Consider the following 21229-nt stretch of genomic DNA (forward strand, 5'->3'; position numbering starts at 1 on the left):
TCTACATCACATCTACATCACATCTACATCACATCTACATCACATCTTCCCTGAAACAAGAAACAAATCTTTCTTGCTCCTTCTAATTAAGTCATTAGGAGAGCTAAGTCATTAGGAAAGTAACAAAAACCTCAGATGAGGAGTAATTCAGCAAAATTAGGAGGAAATACAGAAGACTTTCTGTACAATACTGTCAATATCATCATGCAAACATTTAATTAACATTAGTTAAGGTCTCCAATCACCATCATATAGGTATCAACCAATAGACTTCATACAGCTGTTGTAATGTAGTTTAACAGAGTCACTGACATGCTGAAACTATTTAACACTTTACACCTGAAGTAGTGTTAATCAAATTTTTCCTCCCCCAGCTTCAGTTGTGCAGCTTAGAAATTGGCATAACAGACATCTTTGCAGTGGGGTAAAGCAATTGCATGTCAAACACTCAGCATCTGAAAAAGCTGCATCACAGAAAGAGAAGAGTCACTAAAATAAGGTCAGAGTATGCAAAGAAAGGAGAAACAAGAAAGTATACCTGTAGCATGAGAGGCTCCAATCATCCTTCCTCGAATCAAACCTTCCCGCTTCTCATTTCTTACTAGTTTTGTTGTTTTAGGAAGCTGAGTTTTAACATATTCAACCAAGTCTTTCTTCAAGTCAGCTGGAAGGAGAATACAAGATCAACAACAGGACGGATGCTTTGGGAGAGTTTTGTTTCAAGCCCCAGATGTTCAAATCGGGGCTAAATATTAAGCTGCAGTTTCTTGATGAAGACTGGATTGCTATCATTTTGCAAAGCCTTTACTACAATATCGTTCAAGTTAATGGGAAAGAGCAGACTCAGTGCTAAAAGGAATTGCCACTGCTAAAATAATAAGTTTAAGGTCATTATATGAGGAGATAACATTTCTCTTCCTAAATTCTTAATGCAAACTGTCAAAAACAGTAAGAGTAATGAAAGCCCTTTCACTCACGCAAAGTGATTTAAATTATGTTCCACATACTGAAACAAATACTGACACTTGAAAAGCACAACAACACATTTCATCCTTTGTACCCTCTGACTCAACAGCAGATAAACAGAATTACAAACACCCCTCACAGGTAGTTCCTTTTCTGAAATTCAAAATAATCATTCAAACTGACCACTTCACTTAGTGATAGAAGGGGAAAAGTTTCAAATTAAAAGAGCTGAGATATAAGGAAATAGTTTTGTTTTTCACAGTAAGGGTTGTGAAGCACTGGAATTGGTTGTCCAGAGAGGTAGCAGATGCCTCATCCCTGGAGACATTCAATGTCAAGCTGCACCAGGTTTTGAGCACCTGATTGAGCTGTAGGTCTCCCTGTTCATTGCAGGGACTCCTGCAACTCCATTTTATGATTAAGAGCACCGTGGACAAGCACATGCTTTTGAGAGAGAGCAAAGTTAACTGAAGTATATAAACACCCTGCCTTGCCTGTCCCTTCTGAGTGGCCTAGAACACTCCATCATGGCACATCAGTCACAGGATTCACATATCCCTTTGTTGTTGTAGTTCAGGGACTTGCTTGTTCCTCATACTGCATGCATTGGTGTTATACTGGTTGTTTCACCAATAAGACTAGTAGTTCTCTAAAAACAGTATCTTCTCCCGTCCTTAGCTGCAGAACATACTCATTTACAGCCAGAAAGGCAAGAATAACAACTCAATGCTTTGAATCTAATTTGGCCTTTGAATTAGGTAACAGGCCAGAAGAGTGATGGCATTACTGCCTAAACAGACATTAACCAAATGCGTAACTATATTCAAAAGAGAGGGTCCTGAAGTAAGCTTAGATTTGAATATGAAGGATATTAAACTTGAAAATAACAATTTGCACAAGAGACTTGTAGCAGGGAGTGCTTATTGCTTCCAAAGAACAAAAGAACAAAAGTTACTAAACATTGTCCTTACTTATCAGCAAGGATAAGCATTTTTGACCTCTTTTCTCCACATCTTAACATTTGACCTGACCTCACAGACAGAAAATAGCTGCACAAGAGAATTTAATTCTACAAGAGATGATGCATCTCAGACTCACAAAGCAAATGAGATCTTAACTTGGGAATCAAAATATGAGATACAGAAATGTCCTATGTACTAAAGAGCCTAAAACTCATTTTAAAAATGCACGAAATTTTGGACTTACGTAGAGGCAGGCAACTAGCACAATCCTCCTTGCAAGTCCTGCTGGACTAACGCATTCCTCAACTGGCATACAACAATTTGAGATACCAAACCATTGGATTACATCTGTTTTTGCCTTTTGCTTTGTGTAAGAGAAAAATGCTGGAGCATCAATCTTTCAAGAGTACTGAAGTTCTGCAAGGTCTTCCCCTCTGGGGCATGGCTTGGTGGAGATGGCTGCTCCACAAAGAGCCAGCAACAGCTACTCTTAGGGCGGCCACAAGGGGCTGTGCAAGAGCCATGCAGAACTCTTCCAGCAAAGGCTGAGCTCTGCTCCAGCTCTGATCCGATGGAGCACTCCATCGTCCTGAAATATCAAGCAAGTATTAAAAAACAAGGCATTGTTTCCATAGTGCCACATCCACTTATCTGTGGGACCTCAGCAGGGACTATGTGCATTCAATGCCTTTCAGAAGCGTTCACGGGCAGGATTGGCCCAAGAAATTTGCTGAGAGAGTAATCTGCTCTGAACACTTGAGTAGCCCAGACACCTCTCATCATTAGCTTCAAAAACCAGTTTTTGAATGTTGAAATCCATATAATGCAAAGATCATCAGGAAAATGGCACATCAGGGAAGTGTCAAAGCAGATATAATTCTGGACCTAATGGAATATCTTGCATCCGTAGTGGCTAGGACTTTTCAGGTATAGACAGCAGTAACAACTAGTTTTACAGGTTTCACATTCAGACTGATAGTAAAGCACAGGAAGATTCAGGAAAGCTGAGAAGTGCAAGCTCTGACTAAAATATTTCCAGAAGTTCTCACCCAGTTCACTGTTGTCATCCACCAAAATAATTTCATGAAGAAGGTGTGCAGGAGTGCGATCCAGGACACTGTGCACTGTGCGAAGCAGGGCAGAAAGTGCTTCATTGTAGAAACAGATGATAACACTGGCAAATGGCAGATCAGAAGGGTAGGATTTCTCTCTACACCTGCAAACAAGTATAGTACTTATTTTGTTATCTGGGATCTCCAAAGGGCTATTGTCACTCTATGAATGTCGTAAGGTGCTTACATCCAAGTTAGTTAACATCTACAAGATTAAGCATAGTAAGTTACTCTCCACATAAATGCAAACTTATAATTAGCACTGCTACTTGATAGAAAAAATATGATGGATTGTAGCGGGAAGGAGAATAACAGATGCTTAAGACATAACAAGAGTAAATAGTAAAGGCTTATTTCAGCTATCAAAACGTTGCCCAGCACTCTAAGGTGGCTCAGGTATGTACAAGAATGGCTCCCCAGTACAAAAAAGACAGGGATCTCTTGGAAAGAGTCCAGCGGAGGGCCACAAAGATGGTGAAGGGCCTGGAGCATCTCTCCTATGAAGAAAGGCTGAGTGAACTGGGTCTGTTCAGCCTTGAGAAAAGGAGACTGAGAGGGGACCTGATCCAGGTCTATAAATATCTAAGGTGTGGGGGGCAGAATGGCGAGGCCAGACTGTTTTCAGTGGTGAGTGGAGACAGGACGAGGGGAAACGGCCGGAAACTGCAGCATAGGAAGTTCTGCACAAATGTGCGCAAGAACTTCTTTACAGTGAGGTGACGGAGCACTGGAACAGGCTGCCCAGGGAGGTGGTGGAGTCTCCTTCTCTGGAGATGTTCAAGACCTGCCTGGATGCCTACCTGTGCGACCTGCTGTAGGGAACCTGCTTTGGCAGGGGGGTTGGACTCGATGATCTCTGGAGGTCCCTTCCAACCCCTACAATTCTGCGATTCCGTGTAATTATGACAAATACATTTATTGCCCAGCCACCAGAGAGCTGGTTGGATATTTGAAAGTATCGCCAGTAGTGCTAAATACTTGTTTAGAGAACCAAACACTGGGATTCAGCCCGCAGATGAAGACATTCAACTCTGGTCAATACTATCAGTGAAGTCAAGACAGCATTCAGCTCACCCTGAGGCAGAGAAGTGCATTTTGTTAGCTGAAGAGCTGTGTATGCTCCATTAACTACATTGACTGGATCTCTGCTAAATGTAATAACAGTAGAGACAACTGACTAACATGCAGATAACTAAATTAGGCATCTTAAGCTCCCCACTGAATCTCACTCAAAGTTCATTCTACTTATTTTCAAATTTTATCTATAACCTCCAATAGGATACAGTATCACAGATTAATGCCATCTGAAGATGCCAGGCATGAGGGAATCCAACAAAAATAAGGAAAACCATAAATGGAAACAGTGGTATACAAAAGCAGCCTTCACTGACTTGGAATGAATTCAGCTCTTGGGAAGGATTTCAGCAAGTACGATTCATTACCTTGACCCACACCACAGCAACCACTAGAAAAACAGAAGCAGGCTTATTTATTTTTTTCAATTCAGTGGGTTTTGTCTTATCATGTTGTTACTGTGATGATTTTTTCCATACACACTGTACGGATTAAAGAAAAATTTTGCTTCATAATAAAACACAGTATATCCAGCAGTGCCACGAAGATACCAAACAAATTCAAAAAAGAAGTAGAAAGCTCTTCTCATTTAACTTATCCTCTGGGCTTGCAGCAAACATTGAGCATATATAAGTTGAAAGCATCTTCTCCAGAGAACACTCATCCACTTGGGCACCTGAACATTTAACATCCAAGTTTCCAATGGTACCAAAGACAATTACAGCATCTCTTCTGACAATTACAGTACTTGTAGCATCAACAATAAAGCTTGGAAAAAAGAAGTACTGTAGCACACTTGAAGTAATTGAGAGCACAGCTAGGAAGACAGCTCACAAAAATTAAATAAATATGATACATATTTGAATAACCGTACATACTTTGCATCTCTTGTATCAGGAACCTCCCTGTGATACCCCAGCCTGTTACTGATGAGCATATTGAAAGCATGCTTCTGATAGCCCAAGTCTCGGACCTCCTGATCTTCTTCATTAAAAATCATTCCTGCAGAAGGAACACACCAAGGTCAGTGAAAAGAATTAAAGTATCCATTGGAAATGATCAAGGATTGAAAAGCGTGCTTTAACTTTCCCCAAAACCAACCATGCTCTTCAGAAATTCCTTTACTCTCTGGTTTTGTGGATTGTATTTTTGCTCAACTGTTTTTGTTACCCCTCAGATAAATAGTGCTTTTGAGCAGTCTGTGTAGCTACAACAACATGAAATCTTCCTCCAAACTGAAGGCTTTGTTGTATTTATTGCCTTAACAGACACATTCCCGTTTCTGAAATGGCCTCTTAAGCCCTGCACTGCCAAACAACATCAAAGACAGGAAAGACTGCTCACACAATGAATCAGCACCTGTCCAGGTCTAGAAGTGGGATTTTTGAGAGGAAAAAAATAGTTACAGTGGGAAAAAAAGCCCTCACAGAAACAGCTCCAATTCCATACAGTTCTCTTGTGCCTGCAGTAACAAGAAGAGCTACGACAGAATCGGCAACTTCTTATTTCTCACTTGAGACACTGACAACAAAAAAAAAAAAAGCAAGAAATCTAGCTGTTCCTTTGCTGATTATTTTAGCACAAGCATCAGCTGTTGCTGAGCACAGCAGAGGCAGCAATTGTTAGTATAAATAAATACACTGCCAGAGGCCAAGGTGAAATCCCAAATGCCATTGTGCCTGCCTTGATTCAGTGCCAGGGTTCCTCTCTCAGTGAGCCAAATGCTCACCAGGGTGAAGAAAAGCAAACTACTATGGTGCTTCAAATGAATCTTCTACCAAAAAAAAATTCAAGTAGAAGAAAGTGGTAAGAGCACAACACCATCATCTTCCCTACAGTTGTTTTTGACAGCAGTCTCTCACTCTCTCACTCATTTGCCTTCTCTGTAAAGCAGAATAAAATCAAACCTCATTCCTCACGCTGAGTTTTTGACAGCTATGCAAAAGCCAACTGAGCTCAAATGCAGGGAAAACACAGTGGATTAGAAAACAGAATATAAAGAGCATAAGAAATGCAAAGAAATAAAGTTTCAAGCTTAAGAACAAGGTTGGCTTTCAAAGCACAGCTGCATCACAGCTGTTTCAGCACAAAGTCTACCCATGGGTATAGCAAGACCACCTTCTAGAGGAAAATCTGCATCCAGATATCCAGATTCCCATCTCTTACAATTCCCACTCCACTGCCTTCAGTCCTGAGTACAGCAAAGACAATTCCTTAAACAGTAAGGATAGTAAAGCACTGGATTAGGTTGCCCAGAGAGGTGGTGGGTGCACCACCCCTGGAGACACTGAAAGTCAGCCTGGATGGGGCTCTGAGCAACCAGATCTAGCTGTAGGTCTCCTACTTACTGCAGGGCCTGGAGGGACAACTAGATGACCTTTAGGAATCTCTTCCAACTCAAACAATTCTATGAAGTGTAGATGCTCTGACATTCGTACAGAGAGCAGGAATGAGGTCTGGTCAGAGTAGCAGCACCTCTCTTCAAGCACCAGTAGCCTAAAAGGGTAAGCTGGCCTTCCTTTGAACACATGAAGTTTCAGAGAAAGGTTTCCAGCTTGTGAGCTTAGGCAGCCAGCTCAATCATATCTACATGCACCACAGTAACACAGTGCCACTGGATCAACTTAAAACATTCCCTTTATACAAACCACGAGCTTAAGAAACACACACTGAATGTTTTCTTCCACAGCCCACCAATACACAACCACTAGCTACTTTATTCTGATCTTCTGAATACGGACTAGAAGAAATGCTAATAGTTTTCAAAACATCCTCATAAAGAACAACATCCAAAACATCTGCAAAAGACATGGAAGGTTTCAGTCCGAACAGCAGATACAAGTCTTTGGAAAAGAAGATTTGCAATGGAAACATCAGCTCAGGATTGACTTCAGCAGTGTTACGTGGATTTCATAAGTTTGCAAAGAAAAAAAACAGATTACCAGATCAGTGTTTTCAGCTATCACATGCCAATCCTTCTGTTGTTGGGTTTTGGTGTGGTTTTTTTTTTTTGTTTTTTTTGCTTTGCATGTTTATCATTGCCCTACCCCAGAGAGGCATGAAGCCCCTTCCTGCAGCACCTGATCTAACTCAAACAGAGCCAGCTGTCTCCTCATTATTCATGTACAGCTTATCCTGGCACCGCAAATCCCCTTGGCTTTCACCAACCAAACTAGTCACTCTGTTTGAAGATCAAGAGACTCCTCAGTTGAAAAGCTCCAATTTCTTTCCTGGCCAGCACTGAATAGTTGGAAAGAAATGGCACCTCTGGACTGGCTTTCACCTCCCTTGGCTCTTGTGGTTTTTGCAATGAATTGATAAACATTCGTAATGCCACAAGGCAACGCAAATTGGCATTTCTGTTTTGGAAGGTGTTTTTCTACATATGAGCACAAGTCTATCATACAAGTTTGTTAAAGGTCTACAGAATTTTACAGCTAATGATGCAGTAATAATGAAAGACTTCAGTTGGATATAAGTATTAAGCTCCAGGCTATGAAAGGTACTTTGACAAATTCCCCAAAAAGCAGTACATATTATAACACTCAATACGTACCAGACTTAAAGCAAGTTCGTAGGCTAATAGTCAATGCATATTCAAATACAGCAGAAAACACTAAGCATTTTAGTTTGGAACGCAAACCTAATCTCACTGATGAAATATGCTCCAATGGAACATACAGATTTTTGTTGGTACAAAATAAGCAGGTTTTGACAACCATCACCATCATTTCAATTAATCTTACATTGTAATTTTGCCATCCCACTTTTTTTTAGGCTATTTCATACTCCCAGAATATTCTCCATATCAATGGTCTTCTTCATTATGTATTGCTATCAAGCTGCTTTTAACTGCTGCATAAGATCAGAGCTTCTCTGTGGTTAATTAAAGTTCATGTATTTGAGCCTAATCAATACAGAAGCAAGACATGAAAGACATAGCCTGAACCTTCTAAAAAAATAAATCAGTCAAGAACCACATCAAGGGCAGACATCTTGGTGTAATCCACTCCCTGTTTACACTTACACAGCAGAATTATAACTGTTAGAAATAGTATATTTTGGATTATACACAACAGAATAAAATTTCAAATAACTCTTAATTATGAGAGCCACTTGTACCACCTACATTTAACACCAAAGCTACCTTATTACACAGTTTTACCCTGAAATCCTTTGAACAAACAGACAATTTTCATTTTCTACTTCTATTCTTTTGTCACCCACACTAAAAAGCACTCACCCATTTCAGGAGAGAAGTCTCCCTCTCCCTTTACTGGGTCCTGGACATGATTTCCAATAGGATTTCTAAATTTACTCTCTTTCTGCTGCAATTCAGGTATGTTAACTGGCCCCCGAGTGAAACGGGGGTAGAATTTTTTTGGAAATGGCTTCTGAGGTTCTAGCCCCTTGACGGGCACATTCTTGAAGGATTGGTTCTCTTCACTGAAGTTGAAATAAACAAAGAGCAGAAGTGTCCAGGTCACCGATGTGAAAAGGCACCCATAACAGAAATAGCGGAGCGTGACGCTTCCCATTGTACACTCAGCATCGTTGAGGACCCATTCTCAATTACCTGAAAGAGAATAAAAACGTATTTTGTGAGCACTGCCTGTTCACTCCTTAGGCTTATATATTAATGAAGTTCATTCTTTCCATTAAATATTTTTGTAACACTAACAGCGGACCTGAAGAACGAAATGCCTCTTCACTTTCCCATTCAAGAAGCGTGACTACAGTTGACCAACATGTGTGGCCACTACTGCTTTGAAACACGAAGCAAACAATCACTAACAGCCAAGTGACACACAGCGCTTAAAGGTGAGCAATTAATTCTCTCAGAGCAGTTACATAATTATCTTTCTTCCACCACAGCATGTTCTTCATCTGCCTACATTCATTTAACCAAATCAGTATTTAAGTACATACCAGATACAAAGAATTCTTTCCTGCTTTCAGTTCCTATCTTGAAATGTGGAATGAGAGAACACAGACTCAAAAACCAATGCAGTTAACTCCTTCATTCCAAATTTAAGAACATCAACCATCATGAGCACCCCAGAAATCAGAGTGCAATGTAACCAAGACACAGTACCAAGTCAGTGACACAGTGACACTTACAGACTCTCTCCAGAAACAAAAGTAACGAAGAGAGAGTAGCAAAAGAATAAAAACCTCCAGGGAAATTCACTGGCTCCCTAAAGGCATCTGCAGACTCTGGAATAGATTCCATCCTCCTTGGAGATGCCCACCTGAAACTGAAAGGAAGCAAACCAGCCCAGAGTTTTCCTGTAGGCATCCCACCACTAATACCACTTGCCCAAAGTCTATTGGCAGTTACTCAGGTGAGCAAACCCCTGGAATGAAGCACATGAAACTGGTGATAAAGTTTTATTTACAGCCCTGGAGAATCAGGTAAACTGTTTGGAGACTCTCCTGTCTAAACAAGGCTTGGTTCCCAAACTTCAGAAACTGAAAACCCTCAAAGAATTAGAATTTTCTCATCCTTATCTAAACACAGTGAATTATTAGCATAGTAGCAATAAGTCAAGAAAATATTTAGCCACATATTTAATTAGCAAAACATTTGTATGAAGAAAACAAAGTACTGAGGATTGGGGCGGGAGGAGGGTCAAGAGTTTATGTTAATGTATTTCTCAGGCTTCTCAAGAAGTTGGAAACTAAGGGCAGTCCTCAGGTCAGGCTGGCAAAGAACAAACCTTAACAACAGTTATGAGCACAAACAATATTCCCTTCTCAATACAGAAAACTCCTAAACAGAGGCAGAAGGCACTACGATCCCAAGGAAACCTATAAAGATCCCACTCATTTTGGCAGTGTAATTCTGAGCCTTAAAGAGAACATTTCCATAACGCAGAATGAAGCAAAAAGCCTCCTCAAAAAACAATTTACCTGTTATTCTTACCAAGTCAAACTCCCTCACTTCCGTAAGGCAAAAAAAATAATCTATGCGACAGTTAAACCCAAGGAGCTTAAAAAGGTCTTCAACAGGGTTTAAATCTCAAACTGATTCCGCGCATGCAGACAAATTGCATGCTCTGTGAAACAGGCTGTAACGCTGCCATACACAAATCCCACTGCTTAACCAGCAGGCCATGAAATCAGTCAGGCAACAAATGCTCTGGGGCATAAGTGATTCCAAAAAAAAAATAATAATAATAATAATAATAAAACCAAAAAACCAAACCCTCATTCTAGCTAACAGGATGGGTTTAGCAGCTAGAGAGATGCAGAACACCAGACTCCAATATCTTATCGGATATCATGTCTTAACAGTGGTCAATTACCATACAATAAAGCAAATCCAGACTAAAAAAGGACTGGAGCTGCGAAGAAGCAGGATTACATACACAGCTATTATCATTGCATCACATTTACTCTTCTTGCCAGACAGTCTGCAGACAATTAATACTTATCCTCGAAGATCTGGGTACTTGCCAGTTTTTTCTAGCACAGCCACAAGAAGGTCATCTGCTGCAAGACTTGTCCAAGCCTAATACTGCTGCACAAAACCTGCAGGAGTTGTTTTTCCATTTGCTATGGTAACACAGATGTACAATCCCACGTTGTGACACATGTACTTACGCTGCGGAACAGAGCTGTATGAATAAGATAGCAATTCCTGCAGCAGAAGCAACCTTGTCATTTCAGAGCTATGTAAGGGTATATCCACACTGAGGTTTGGACAGGAGAACCAGATCTTACCCTTGCTATCCTAGATAACAGTAGGAATACAGGACACAAAGCAGAATTCATGATGGAACAAGCTTCTCGTCATCTCCTCTGATCTGTTTTAACACTCAGAGCCTGTGCTGCTATGGAAGCAAATCCAGACACAAAGTTTGCCATACCCAAGATCAGACATTCAGGTGAAAAAGGAAGAGATAAACGAGTGATCACCAGAGTGAAAAAGATCACGTCCATCCCTTCCATCTCCAGAAAGCCATCTGGCCATCCTGAAGATCACACTTGGAGAGCTGCCAGGTTGCTCTTACAACAAGCACAAACCTGAGTGCAATATTATTCCACGTGTTCTTTCCCAGGGCAGAACTGCTTCTCTTTCCTTTCCCTTCCTTTGCTGTTTTGCAGCTTTGCGAAAAGACACAAAGGTTGAAAAATTGCATTTAAAATAAGTGATAGAACCTCCACAATACAGAAACGAGGCCCTTTCAGTAGCTTGCTATTCAACCAAGACATTTGGTAATACATTTGGCAGGAAAATACAAAGCCATTATTTATTTCCTCTGAGTTCCAAATGTTCTGTTAGAGACTTAGCTTTGAAGGCAGATTGGAAAAAAACAAACACTGTCTGCAAAAGGAAAGCAGGGTTGAGTAGTTTACCTTATTTACCAACACATGAGCATCTACACAACTGGCTTCCTACGGATTTCAACCATTTCTACTAACTTTTCAAGCATTATACACAAGGTTCTGCATGGGTCCCACCCTGAGGAGCCAGGAGACCCTCTCCAGCCCTACACTCACATGCATTCAATTGCATCAGTACATCCCTGCCTTCCTCAACAAGCCAAGCTTCACTTGTTTCAAAATACTATGGCCAAAATAACTGCTCTGAGGTGCTCCAGAGAGAAGAGAAGAGGCAGTCACAGGGACAACTGCCATACAGGCCTCCATCTTTCCCTTGGCCTTCTCCTTGTCTACATGCTCACCACAATATTTTTCTTATTTTATTTATGCAAACAATACAGTTACATTCAATTCAGTCACCATTAAATTGCAATTAAGATAGTAAAAACATGAACTACTTCTGAAACTTAGTTACTGTAGGGAATCTGCTTAGACAGAGGGCTGGACTAGATGCTCTGCAGAGGTCCCTTGCAATTCCTACAATTCTGTGCTTTCTATTAAATCAAATGCAAACAAAAACTGTTACCTCCTAAAACGACAGTTAAACATAACAAGAAATACTTCACAATATGTATTATGAATCAATCTCTCTCTTCCTCTATCACATAACTAGCAATAGGACTAGAGGAACGGCCCCAAGTTGTGCTAGGGGAGATTCAGGATGGATATTAGGGAAAGTTTCTTCTCTGGAACAGCGGGCAGGTGGTAGAAGGGGCTGTCCAGGGAGGTGGTGGAGGTGTTCAAAAAACATTCCAATGCTCTACTAAGGGACATGGGTTAGTGGGGAAATATTGGTGGCAGCTGGGTGGTTGGACTGGATGATTTGGAGGTCTTTTCCAACTTCGGTGGTTCTGTGATTTTATGACAATACAGCTCCTCAAGATAACTCAGACTACACTTGAGGGGGCTAAAGCTTTTCAGAAATGGAGGGGTGAAATGCAACACAGCTGTCAAAAGAGAGCTCCCAAAATACCTCAAACAATTCTCCAAAAAACAAATGTAGCGAGTCAAGATTCAAAATGAGTGGAAAACAATTCCTCTCAGTAACACAGGAGCTTTCACAACAAATAATAAATAGATATACGGCCATATCTTGAGATATTTTACAAGCCCTTGTTAACACACACAGCATCCTAGCAATATATGGGGTTTACAGCTGCTTGCAGTGGGATACTTCAGAATCCAGAGAACAGATGAACAGAATCCATAACCCAGACAAACACAAATCATTTGAGGTGGCAGCATCTCCTCCACCAGGAAGTTATGGTCCATTCTGGAGGCAGAGTGACCGAGAAAGAGAAAAATGCATGTATTTAGAAGCTGCCCCCAGTATTTGCTCAAAATATATCTATATAGCAATCCACAGCATTCCGTATATTTCTAACCAGATATTCTGACTTTCAGACTCTCCCTTCTCTCTCTCTCTATTCTGACTGCCATATTTATTGCCTGATGGTTTTCTCACTTTGACAAAGCCTCAGGAAGAACTGAGTTTGCACAACATAATGCCAGAAACACCAAGAGCAAAATATTCCTCTCTAATCCTGACAAATTCCACTGAAGATATCTCACTTCCTTGCAGATGTAGTCAACTATTAAATTTTTCTCCAAGTATAAAAGTTATAAGTAACTCAGTAAAACTCTCTGAAAGTCAATCAATAGCAGAGACCAAAAGCTCCAGGAGCCTACCTGCAGACTCCAGCTGCAGAGCTCACTGCACAGCACTGTTTTCCACGTTGCTCTGACTTCGTGTAGGTTCCTTACAGCACCATCACAAAATTCAGCTCACACATGCAACCTCAAACATTTACATTCGTTTAACAATTTGTGCAACACTGATGCACTCTGTTTCACCAGACACCCTGGAAGAGTTTGCTGTTAGGAACCTGTGCAGCTCTAACAGTGGCCCAGTGTGTGAGCCTTCAATATTTGTAATGAAGAAAATGCCAACCATATTTTACAATATTTTGGCTAATAGAGAAAAAGTAGCTACAGGATCTCTGAGCCGCCACAACTTAAACACCACATCTATTTGGATCAACCTCAGCAACTTAGTAAACACACCGTATGACTGGATGTTTCACAGCCATGCCAAAACTCATGTTTGTCAGAGGTCAAACAGAGGATCAGATTAACCTCAAGATCTTTGAAACAGCAGTCAGAATTATTTGAGAAATCCTTCAACTCTGCTTGAAGTTTTTCCAAGAACAGCCTTACTTTAAAAAAAAAAAAAAAAAAATGGACATTCATACTACCCAGATTTCCTTCTGCAAGTCTGTGTAGATACATACAATCATACGTTATGTACATGATATGTATAAATGTATAAAAGATATGTTACAGGCCAGTCAGCCTCACCCCCCCATCCCTGAAAAGGTGGTGCAACAGCTTGTACTAGATAGTATCTCCAAGCAATTGGAAGAGAAGGTTATCAGGAGTAGTCAACATGGATTTACGAAGGAGAAATCATTCTTGATCAACTGATAACTTTCTATGTCACCACTGGCTGGGCAAATGGGGGAGAGCAGAAGGTGGTGTGCACTTTGACTTCAGCAAGGTGTCAGACCCCATCTCCCACAACATTCCTGTTATGAAACTTAGAAAACGTGGGATAGATGAGTGGACAGTGAGGTGGGTTGAGAACTTGATGACTGGCAGAGCTCAGAGGGTTGTCATCAGGGGCACAGAGTCTAGTTGGAAGCCTATAACTAGTGGTGTACCCCAGGGGTCAGTTCTGGGTCCAGTATTGTTCAACATCTTTATCAACAACCTGGATGAAGGGATAGAGTCCATCCTCAGCTTGTTTGCTGATGATACAAAGCTCTATGGATCGGCTGACATATCTGAATGCTAGGAAGGCATAAAGCTTGAACACAGGAAGTTCTACTGCAACATGAGAAAGAATTTCTTTACAGTAAGAATGATAGAGAACTGGAACAGGTTGCCCAGAGAGGTTGTGGAGCCTCCCATAGAGATACTCAAGACCTATCGGGATGTCTACCTGTGTAACCTGCTGTAGGGTACCTGCTTCTGCGAGGGAGATGGACATGATGATCTCGAGATCCCTTTCAACTCCTGCAATTCTATGATAATCTTCATATTTTAGATGAGTATTCTAGTTTTAAGGAGCATTCTAGTAAAACATAATTGAAGTTATTTTTATCTTTCTACAGAGTACTTGGATAAATAGCTGTGTGGACTTTCGCAGTTCCTTCCTTTTAACTTTATTTTGGGAAGGAAAAGCCAAGAAGATAAAGTAACACTACTCACAAAAGCAGTTTTCCCTCTTTTAATAGCCTTAACTCTCCATATATTTCTTGGTCCCAGTGCAATGGAACCAATATTGCACTTCCAAAAAAGTATCAGCATGAATAGCCTCACATCAGGACAGAAGTTAAGTTCTTTACTTGAGATTGGTGAGGTGCTGGAACAGCTGCCTAGAGAGGTTGTGGTTTCCCCATCCCTGGAGGTGTTCAAGGCCAGGTTGGATGGGGCTCTCGGCAGCCTGGTCTAGCATTAAATGGGAAGGTCGGTGGCCCCGCATGTGGCAAGGGGTTGGAGATTCATGATCCTTGAGATCCCTTCCAACCCTGGCCATTCCATGATTCTGAGAAGCTCCCTGGATGGAAGCAGCTGTAAAGGACCCAGGATGGTCTTGACAGCAGCCTGCTCCTACCTGCAGGGACAGGAACCACCCAAAGAGAGCTGTGCTCTTTGCTACAGTGCGTGGGAGAGCAGAAGAGCTAAAGCCAGACCAATCTAGCTCCAGCAACTGTCAGAAATACACTCTGGGCCACAAGCTGTCCTCCTGTATAACATCATTACTCCCACTCATTTTAATGAGATGACACACAAAGATCTATTTTTAATGAGCCACTGTAAATCACTTCTAAATGCAACTTTAAAAGCTTTAGGATCCAAGTTTAGTCATTTCAGCACAGCTATAGAAATCCACGTCACGCCATCTAAAATAAATCTTGCTGGAACGAATACAAGTTTTGATCAACGCTTAACAGAAAAAGAAAGTCTTAAAATACCAATAACATTCATTATCCTTCATAATGAAAGAAAGGTGCATAGAAAGAATAGCTGCATGAGCTGCTGAAAACCTAAACAACTGTGCTATGAGTTTGCAAGTTGGGAGTTTGCAAGTTGGAAGAACACTGTTTTACAAAAATAGTTGAAGTTTATCTTTACGGCTGTATGCTCCCACTCTTTTCTATCTTACCACTGTCAAATGGTTTGCCTGCAGTGTACAAACACTGATTTGTATTTCAGGTTTTGGATGTTAACCACAGATGCCTAAATATCACATGCTACTGTCTTTAAATCTGTAGGCTAAATATTGAATACCTCCTCTAGGGATGTAGCTTTGGTTATCAAGCTTTTTGGAACTTCTCAACTGCAAGTTCTGTCTTTAGCCACCTCCATTTCAGACGTTTCCTTTCTGAGGAAGATACTTCAAAATTTAACAACTTTCACTTCTTCAACTAGACTTCCCCCCCTCCCCCTTATTGACAAGGAATACATTTCTCCCTACATATTTCTTCCCCTCCAAGGAAAGAAAATGCTTCAAAAAGGACATTTGAGGATACAATTTTCAAGCAAAAAGCAGTTCGAAGTTTGGAATAAAGTTTCATAAAATTCTGGCTCTCATTAACAATCTACCAGGTTCGGTTGCAACCAGTGGCACAACATCCAGAAGATTAACATAGCAGCCTAGTTAGTGATTACAGTTAGCAAGTACATTTGGACTTAGACACATGAACTTATGAAAATCCCAGTGCCCAGTACTGAGTAACTAAGCACCATACAACAGTTAGTTTTGTTCTGCTACAATGCCCTTTGCCCCCCTGCAGTAAAGCTCCTTGTTGCCCAAAGGACAATTGCATGGAATTAGAGGGATCTGTAGCAAGTGTGCTGCACTGCTGGATGTTACTCCCAGCCACCTGGCATATAAATATATACCATGCCATTCATGGAGCCCTAAAAATACTTCTCCCTTTTATTTGCTAATAAGTGCTTTCTTCCAACTGAAACAATGAGATCTGCAAAACCAGTTGTTAAGGAATCCTTTACGTACTGTCTCCAATGTACTACATTTATGTACTGTCTCCAAGGAATGGTGCCCGCATTTTGCAATGCAGTTCTTCCTTCTTATATACAACTTAAAAAAAAGGCAGGGTTAAAAACAACACTGACAATTTCTTTAATGCACCTCTCTCCTATTAAAGACCCAAATATTAGCTGAAATATCCTCAGTCCTATATACAAACAGCAATAGAGCTTACAAGGTCAGCTATGCCTAAGTAAGCTGCTTAGTGCCTTTTCTCAGCATCTCAAATCTACCTACCTGCTCCTTGCATATTATGCCCACAGAGCTCACAAGAACAGGAGTAGAAATATAAATGCATGAAAAACAATTGGAGAAATACTTCTGCATAAGCAGCTGAATAGAAAAGCACCCACCTCTTCCAGAAGAGTCAGCACTAAAGAAACGGTACAAGGTTACACAGTGAAAACACACCAACTGCAGTAACAGTCAAACCCAGTTGGTGTCTTCATTCCCAGTACACAATAAAATGCTGAGCCTGAAACTTAACACTTGATTGCTGAGAACTGCTTCCAAGTCATTACTGTGAGCGGGGCAACAAACACAGGCTTCACTATGACAACAGGCTAACGTGGATGGGCTTTAGGACACGAGCTCTGTGAGGCTGTATATCTCATCTGACTGCACATACAGCTCTGAAGAACTGCTATAGCTTTGTTCTCAAAAGGTGATGCACAATGCATGTGTTTGGCAGCAGTCATTTTACTGCCACTAAAGAAGCACAATCAATGTCTTTCTAAGGAATCTTCCATTACAACACCAATGGTTTGGATCTCAGTCATGCTAGAAAAAGCCATCATTAAGTTCACATGCGAATTTTAATCCTAAAAGCTCTTTTACTGCTCATTAACCAAACCACTAGTACCTGTATAAGATTTCCACATTCTTAATAACCTTTAGCAGGTATGATTTCTGTTCTTTTTTTTTTTCCTCCAGCCTTTTACATTTTCCAAATCTAAAAAAAAACAAACTGTACAGCCCTTCCACTAGAACTGCTGGCAGGAATTCTGGTGATAAAACAGACCTCATGGAAGTACTTTGGGAGCTGGACAGTGAAAACTGGGGTTGATGGGCTCAGTTTTAAGCCCGTAGCCACTGACCATCAACACTGCATTCTGCACAAGACTCTCATTAAATCCCAGCAGTGCAGTTCGCTCTAAGCAGACATCCCCTTGTGGGCAATTCAGCACTGAAATCAACAGCTGCATACAAAAAAAAAAATGTATTAAACATCTACAATCTCAGACCAGAATTTCTGCAAAGTACTATACCTGAACTTGTACAGAATGCAAACCTGATGCAATTAAGTTATTTCCTAATATTACAGAACTGGAAACTCTGTGAAGCTGACTTAATGAGAATGGTTAGGTTTCATCTTGCCCTCCAGCCTTAGATTACAAGGACTCATTCACAGACCTCCAAGTCTATTTCCCACAAATCACACAAGGCCGATTCAGTTCTCTTTTCCTAGATGAGTTTCCTTTTCAACATGCAGAAACTTACATAAAAACACGACAGAAGCGCTATGTTTGTGCCCCACATGCTATATTCACTTACAATTATATGCCAGAAGCTGCCATGAGACAGCAACTCGAGGCTATGCCTACTGCTGCAGCTCTGGGGTCTGCCCAGGGAGATGCTGGGTTCGCCATCCCTGGAGATGTTCCAGAACTGTGTCAGCAGGCATGGTGGGGATGGGTTGACAGCAGGACTAAAGTGATCTTAGAGGTCTTTTCCAACCTGAGTGACTCTGCGATTCTGCTCTTGCAGGGCAGCTAATGTAGCCCTGCACCAAACGCCTTTATGGAGCTGAAATACCTGATGTTAGTACACACACATGTTATTTGTAACAAAATCTAATAGTTAGGTGAGCAAGGTTAAAACAAGCTATGGTTTAAACTCCCAAAAGCTGGTAGATAGGAAAATATTTAACTCATTCTCAAGTGATAGGATTTCCTAATTCCTCTTATGGCTCTCCATGCTGTTAAGAAATGGCACAATCTTGGAAAGATCCTTAATGTATTACCTTATGAGTTCTGCATGGCTGGCCATTGACAAATCACAGAGAAGCAAAAGAAATATTAAAAATACAGTTTAACTGAACTCAATGCCTATTTGCACTTCTCGTGTCCAGAAACAAAGGTCACTTGACATTTTGTTTTTAAGCCTTAGCACAGAATCCACAGTATTTGTGCCATCTGGAACAGCATAACAAGGCACTTTCATGTTTTCCGGTAGGGAACTCTTTCCCGAAAGACCAAAAAACTCATCATCGTTTTTGTTTTGGATCTATTTTCACAACAGAAGTTTACAGTAATTTCCACATACCAATTTCTCTCTACTTCTCCCATTTTCTCACTGACGTCTCCAGCCATCAACATAGGAGAGGAAGCCCAAGGATACAAACCAACTCCTCTGCTCAGCTTAGGGAGTGAGCCAGGAAGCCACACATTAAGGTATGCAAAGCCCAGGGATGTTCTGGCTGACCTATGTGCTCTGCTATGGATTTTGATGAGATCCTCAGAAGTTCGTTGTCTCAGTACTCACTTTTTAAACCTGAATGCCACATTAAAGCAAATACATCAAAGGTTTCAAGGCCACAACAGGCAGAAATAATACAAGTAACAAGTGAAACTTCAAGTGGAAGAGCAAGAGCTCTTCCAAGCCAATTTAAGAATTATACTGAACTCTTGCACAGGAGACAGTCTGTTTTTCCTATTCTTAACAAAATACAGTTAAGAGTAACCCACCATTGCTGCTACAACTGTATCTATGGGTGGAGTCAATGAAAACATGCATCTAAATTAAAACTTACATTGCTAAATATTGAATTTGACAATAGAGTAGGGTTTTTTCAAATACATCAGCAAACAGACCTTGTATTGGCATGATTCTGAAACAAAAGTAGACTTTAGCTGTTAGATTAGAGTGATAAATCATCAGCAGAGAGATTTCATGCTGTACGGAAAGGAAACTTCTACAAGTTAAACCAAAAAACAGATTGCCCTTTTATTTCCTTCTACATGATGTTACAGACATATCACTCTTCCAAAGAACCTCCTTTGAGAGAAGTGCTGTGGAGCACTTCTCCATCCCCCCTTAGCCACTTTTATTCTACTTATCTATTGCCAATGTTTTTAATGTGCAAACATTCTCACGATTATGATGTTGAAACCATGGATGTTGCAACAGGATCAACAGCACATCTCCCCACTTCACTAGGAGCCAATTTCCAGTACACTGATAGCACAAACATTCAGCACATAACCCAGAACTCAGACTCCTGGTTTCATAAGCGATGAGTCTCAGTGTCTCCTGATGCAAGAGATAAGATGCCAACTGACAAAGTCTAGGTATTCCAAGAAATAGGAAAGTAAGGAATGCACTTCTAGAAAGCAAACTGCCTAACACATACACAAGAGGTATCAGCAGAGCCCAAAAAGTTGTCTGCTCTTGGTGCCATGCTAAAGGAACTGGCAAAGTAGTCAAAATACCTACAAAGAATTATTCATAAGGGGGTGTATATCAAAGTGGGATAGAATTCTATTTTTCCTGGAAAATGATCTCTTAGTTACGGCTACCTCTGAGGTTTACAGCATCTAGTTTAATCCTTGTGTGCACAAGAAAATCTAAGCCATTTAGCCAGACAATTCTTTAACAACTTTATATAAACTAAAAGGCGACCTTTGAATACACTCTTAACATCTATTACGTTTAAATCAGCATGGCACATAGCCATCATTTACTGAGGTACTTTATTTCTTGCATGCCTCTGCAAGTCTATTAAGTGAGCCTGTCCTTTTAAAATTAGACATCTTAAATGGTGGCTGTGTCTCAGTGAAAGTCACAGGAATGACATTGGAATTTACTGCAGGTAAGTTACCTCACATCAGCAGCTCTGCAACATTTCTCTGTGTGTGCACTCCTTCCATCTCACACAGAGAGAGAAGTCCTTTCTGTTCGATGGCTTGCTCTATGGCAAGAGGGATCAGAGCACGCATGCCACTGCAGCAGACCCAATAAGGTAATGCTCATGAGTCATGGCAAATCAGAAATACAGGACTGTGTACAGCTATTACCACAAGAAATAAAACCACCAGAAGAAATAAAACCACAGCAGCTCACCTGCCCTATGCTGGGTAGAGGCATCCAATACCTACCTGCAAGCAACACCTAGAGCCTGTACAACTATTCCTTGCTCACACACACAGCTTTCAGTACGAAATTTGAACTTGCCTGGATTAGAGATTTCTAGCTTGTATAAACAGCAGAAAAGTTGCTTCACCCTGAGCACTGTATTCCAGCTTCAAACATGCAAACTATCTGATTGCAGAAAATCCCTAGAATGCACAAGGGCTGAGTATCAGCAGCTTCCCAATTTCCCCACTTTGTTGCGGTTTTCACGGTGTTCAAAGCATTTACACTAATTATTAGACAATACTAACTCACACCAGAAACATGCTAGAGCACAGCTGAAAGGCATGGAAGACGCTTAACTTTTACACAAAACGAGCCAAACAAATGCATTTTCTCATGCTGCTAAACACCAGTTTAACAGCCAAAGACTTTGTACTGATAGCATACATTAACACAGTAGCTGTAACAGCAGATGC

The 21229-nt window shown here is 40.8% G+C and overlaps 1 protein-coding gene across 1 annotated transcript in view; it reads right to left on the reverse strand.

The window, feature by feature from the left end:
- Nucleotides 1–21229, reverse strand: part of GALNT11 (polypeptide N-acetylgalactosaminyltransferase 11) — a 40659-nt gene that overhangs the window by 17131 nt on the left and 2299 nt on the right. The window contains exons 2-5 of the mRNA XM_042816951.1: nt 8358–8690; nt 4993–5116; nt 2978–3144; nt 539–664 (exon numbers count right to left, since the gene is read on the reverse strand). Coding sequence (XP_042672885.1) covers nt 539–664; nt 2978–3144; nt 4993–5116; nt 8358–8652 — 712 coding nt within the window. The 5' untranslated portion in view covers nt 8653–8690. The remainder of the gene's footprint in view (nt 1–538; nt 665–2977; nt 3145–4992; nt 5117–8357; nt 8691–21229) is intronic.

Source organism: Centrocercus urophasianus, unplaced genomic scaffold, assembly GCF_019232065.1.
Source record: "Centrocercus urophasianus isolate 14NV4802_14NV808 unplaced genomic scaffold, USGS_Curo_1.0 seq_16, whole genome shotgun sequence".
Classification (NCBI taxonomy): domain Eukaryota; kingdom Metazoa; phylum Chordata; class Aves; order Galliformes; family Phasianidae; genus Centrocercus; species Centrocercus urophasianus.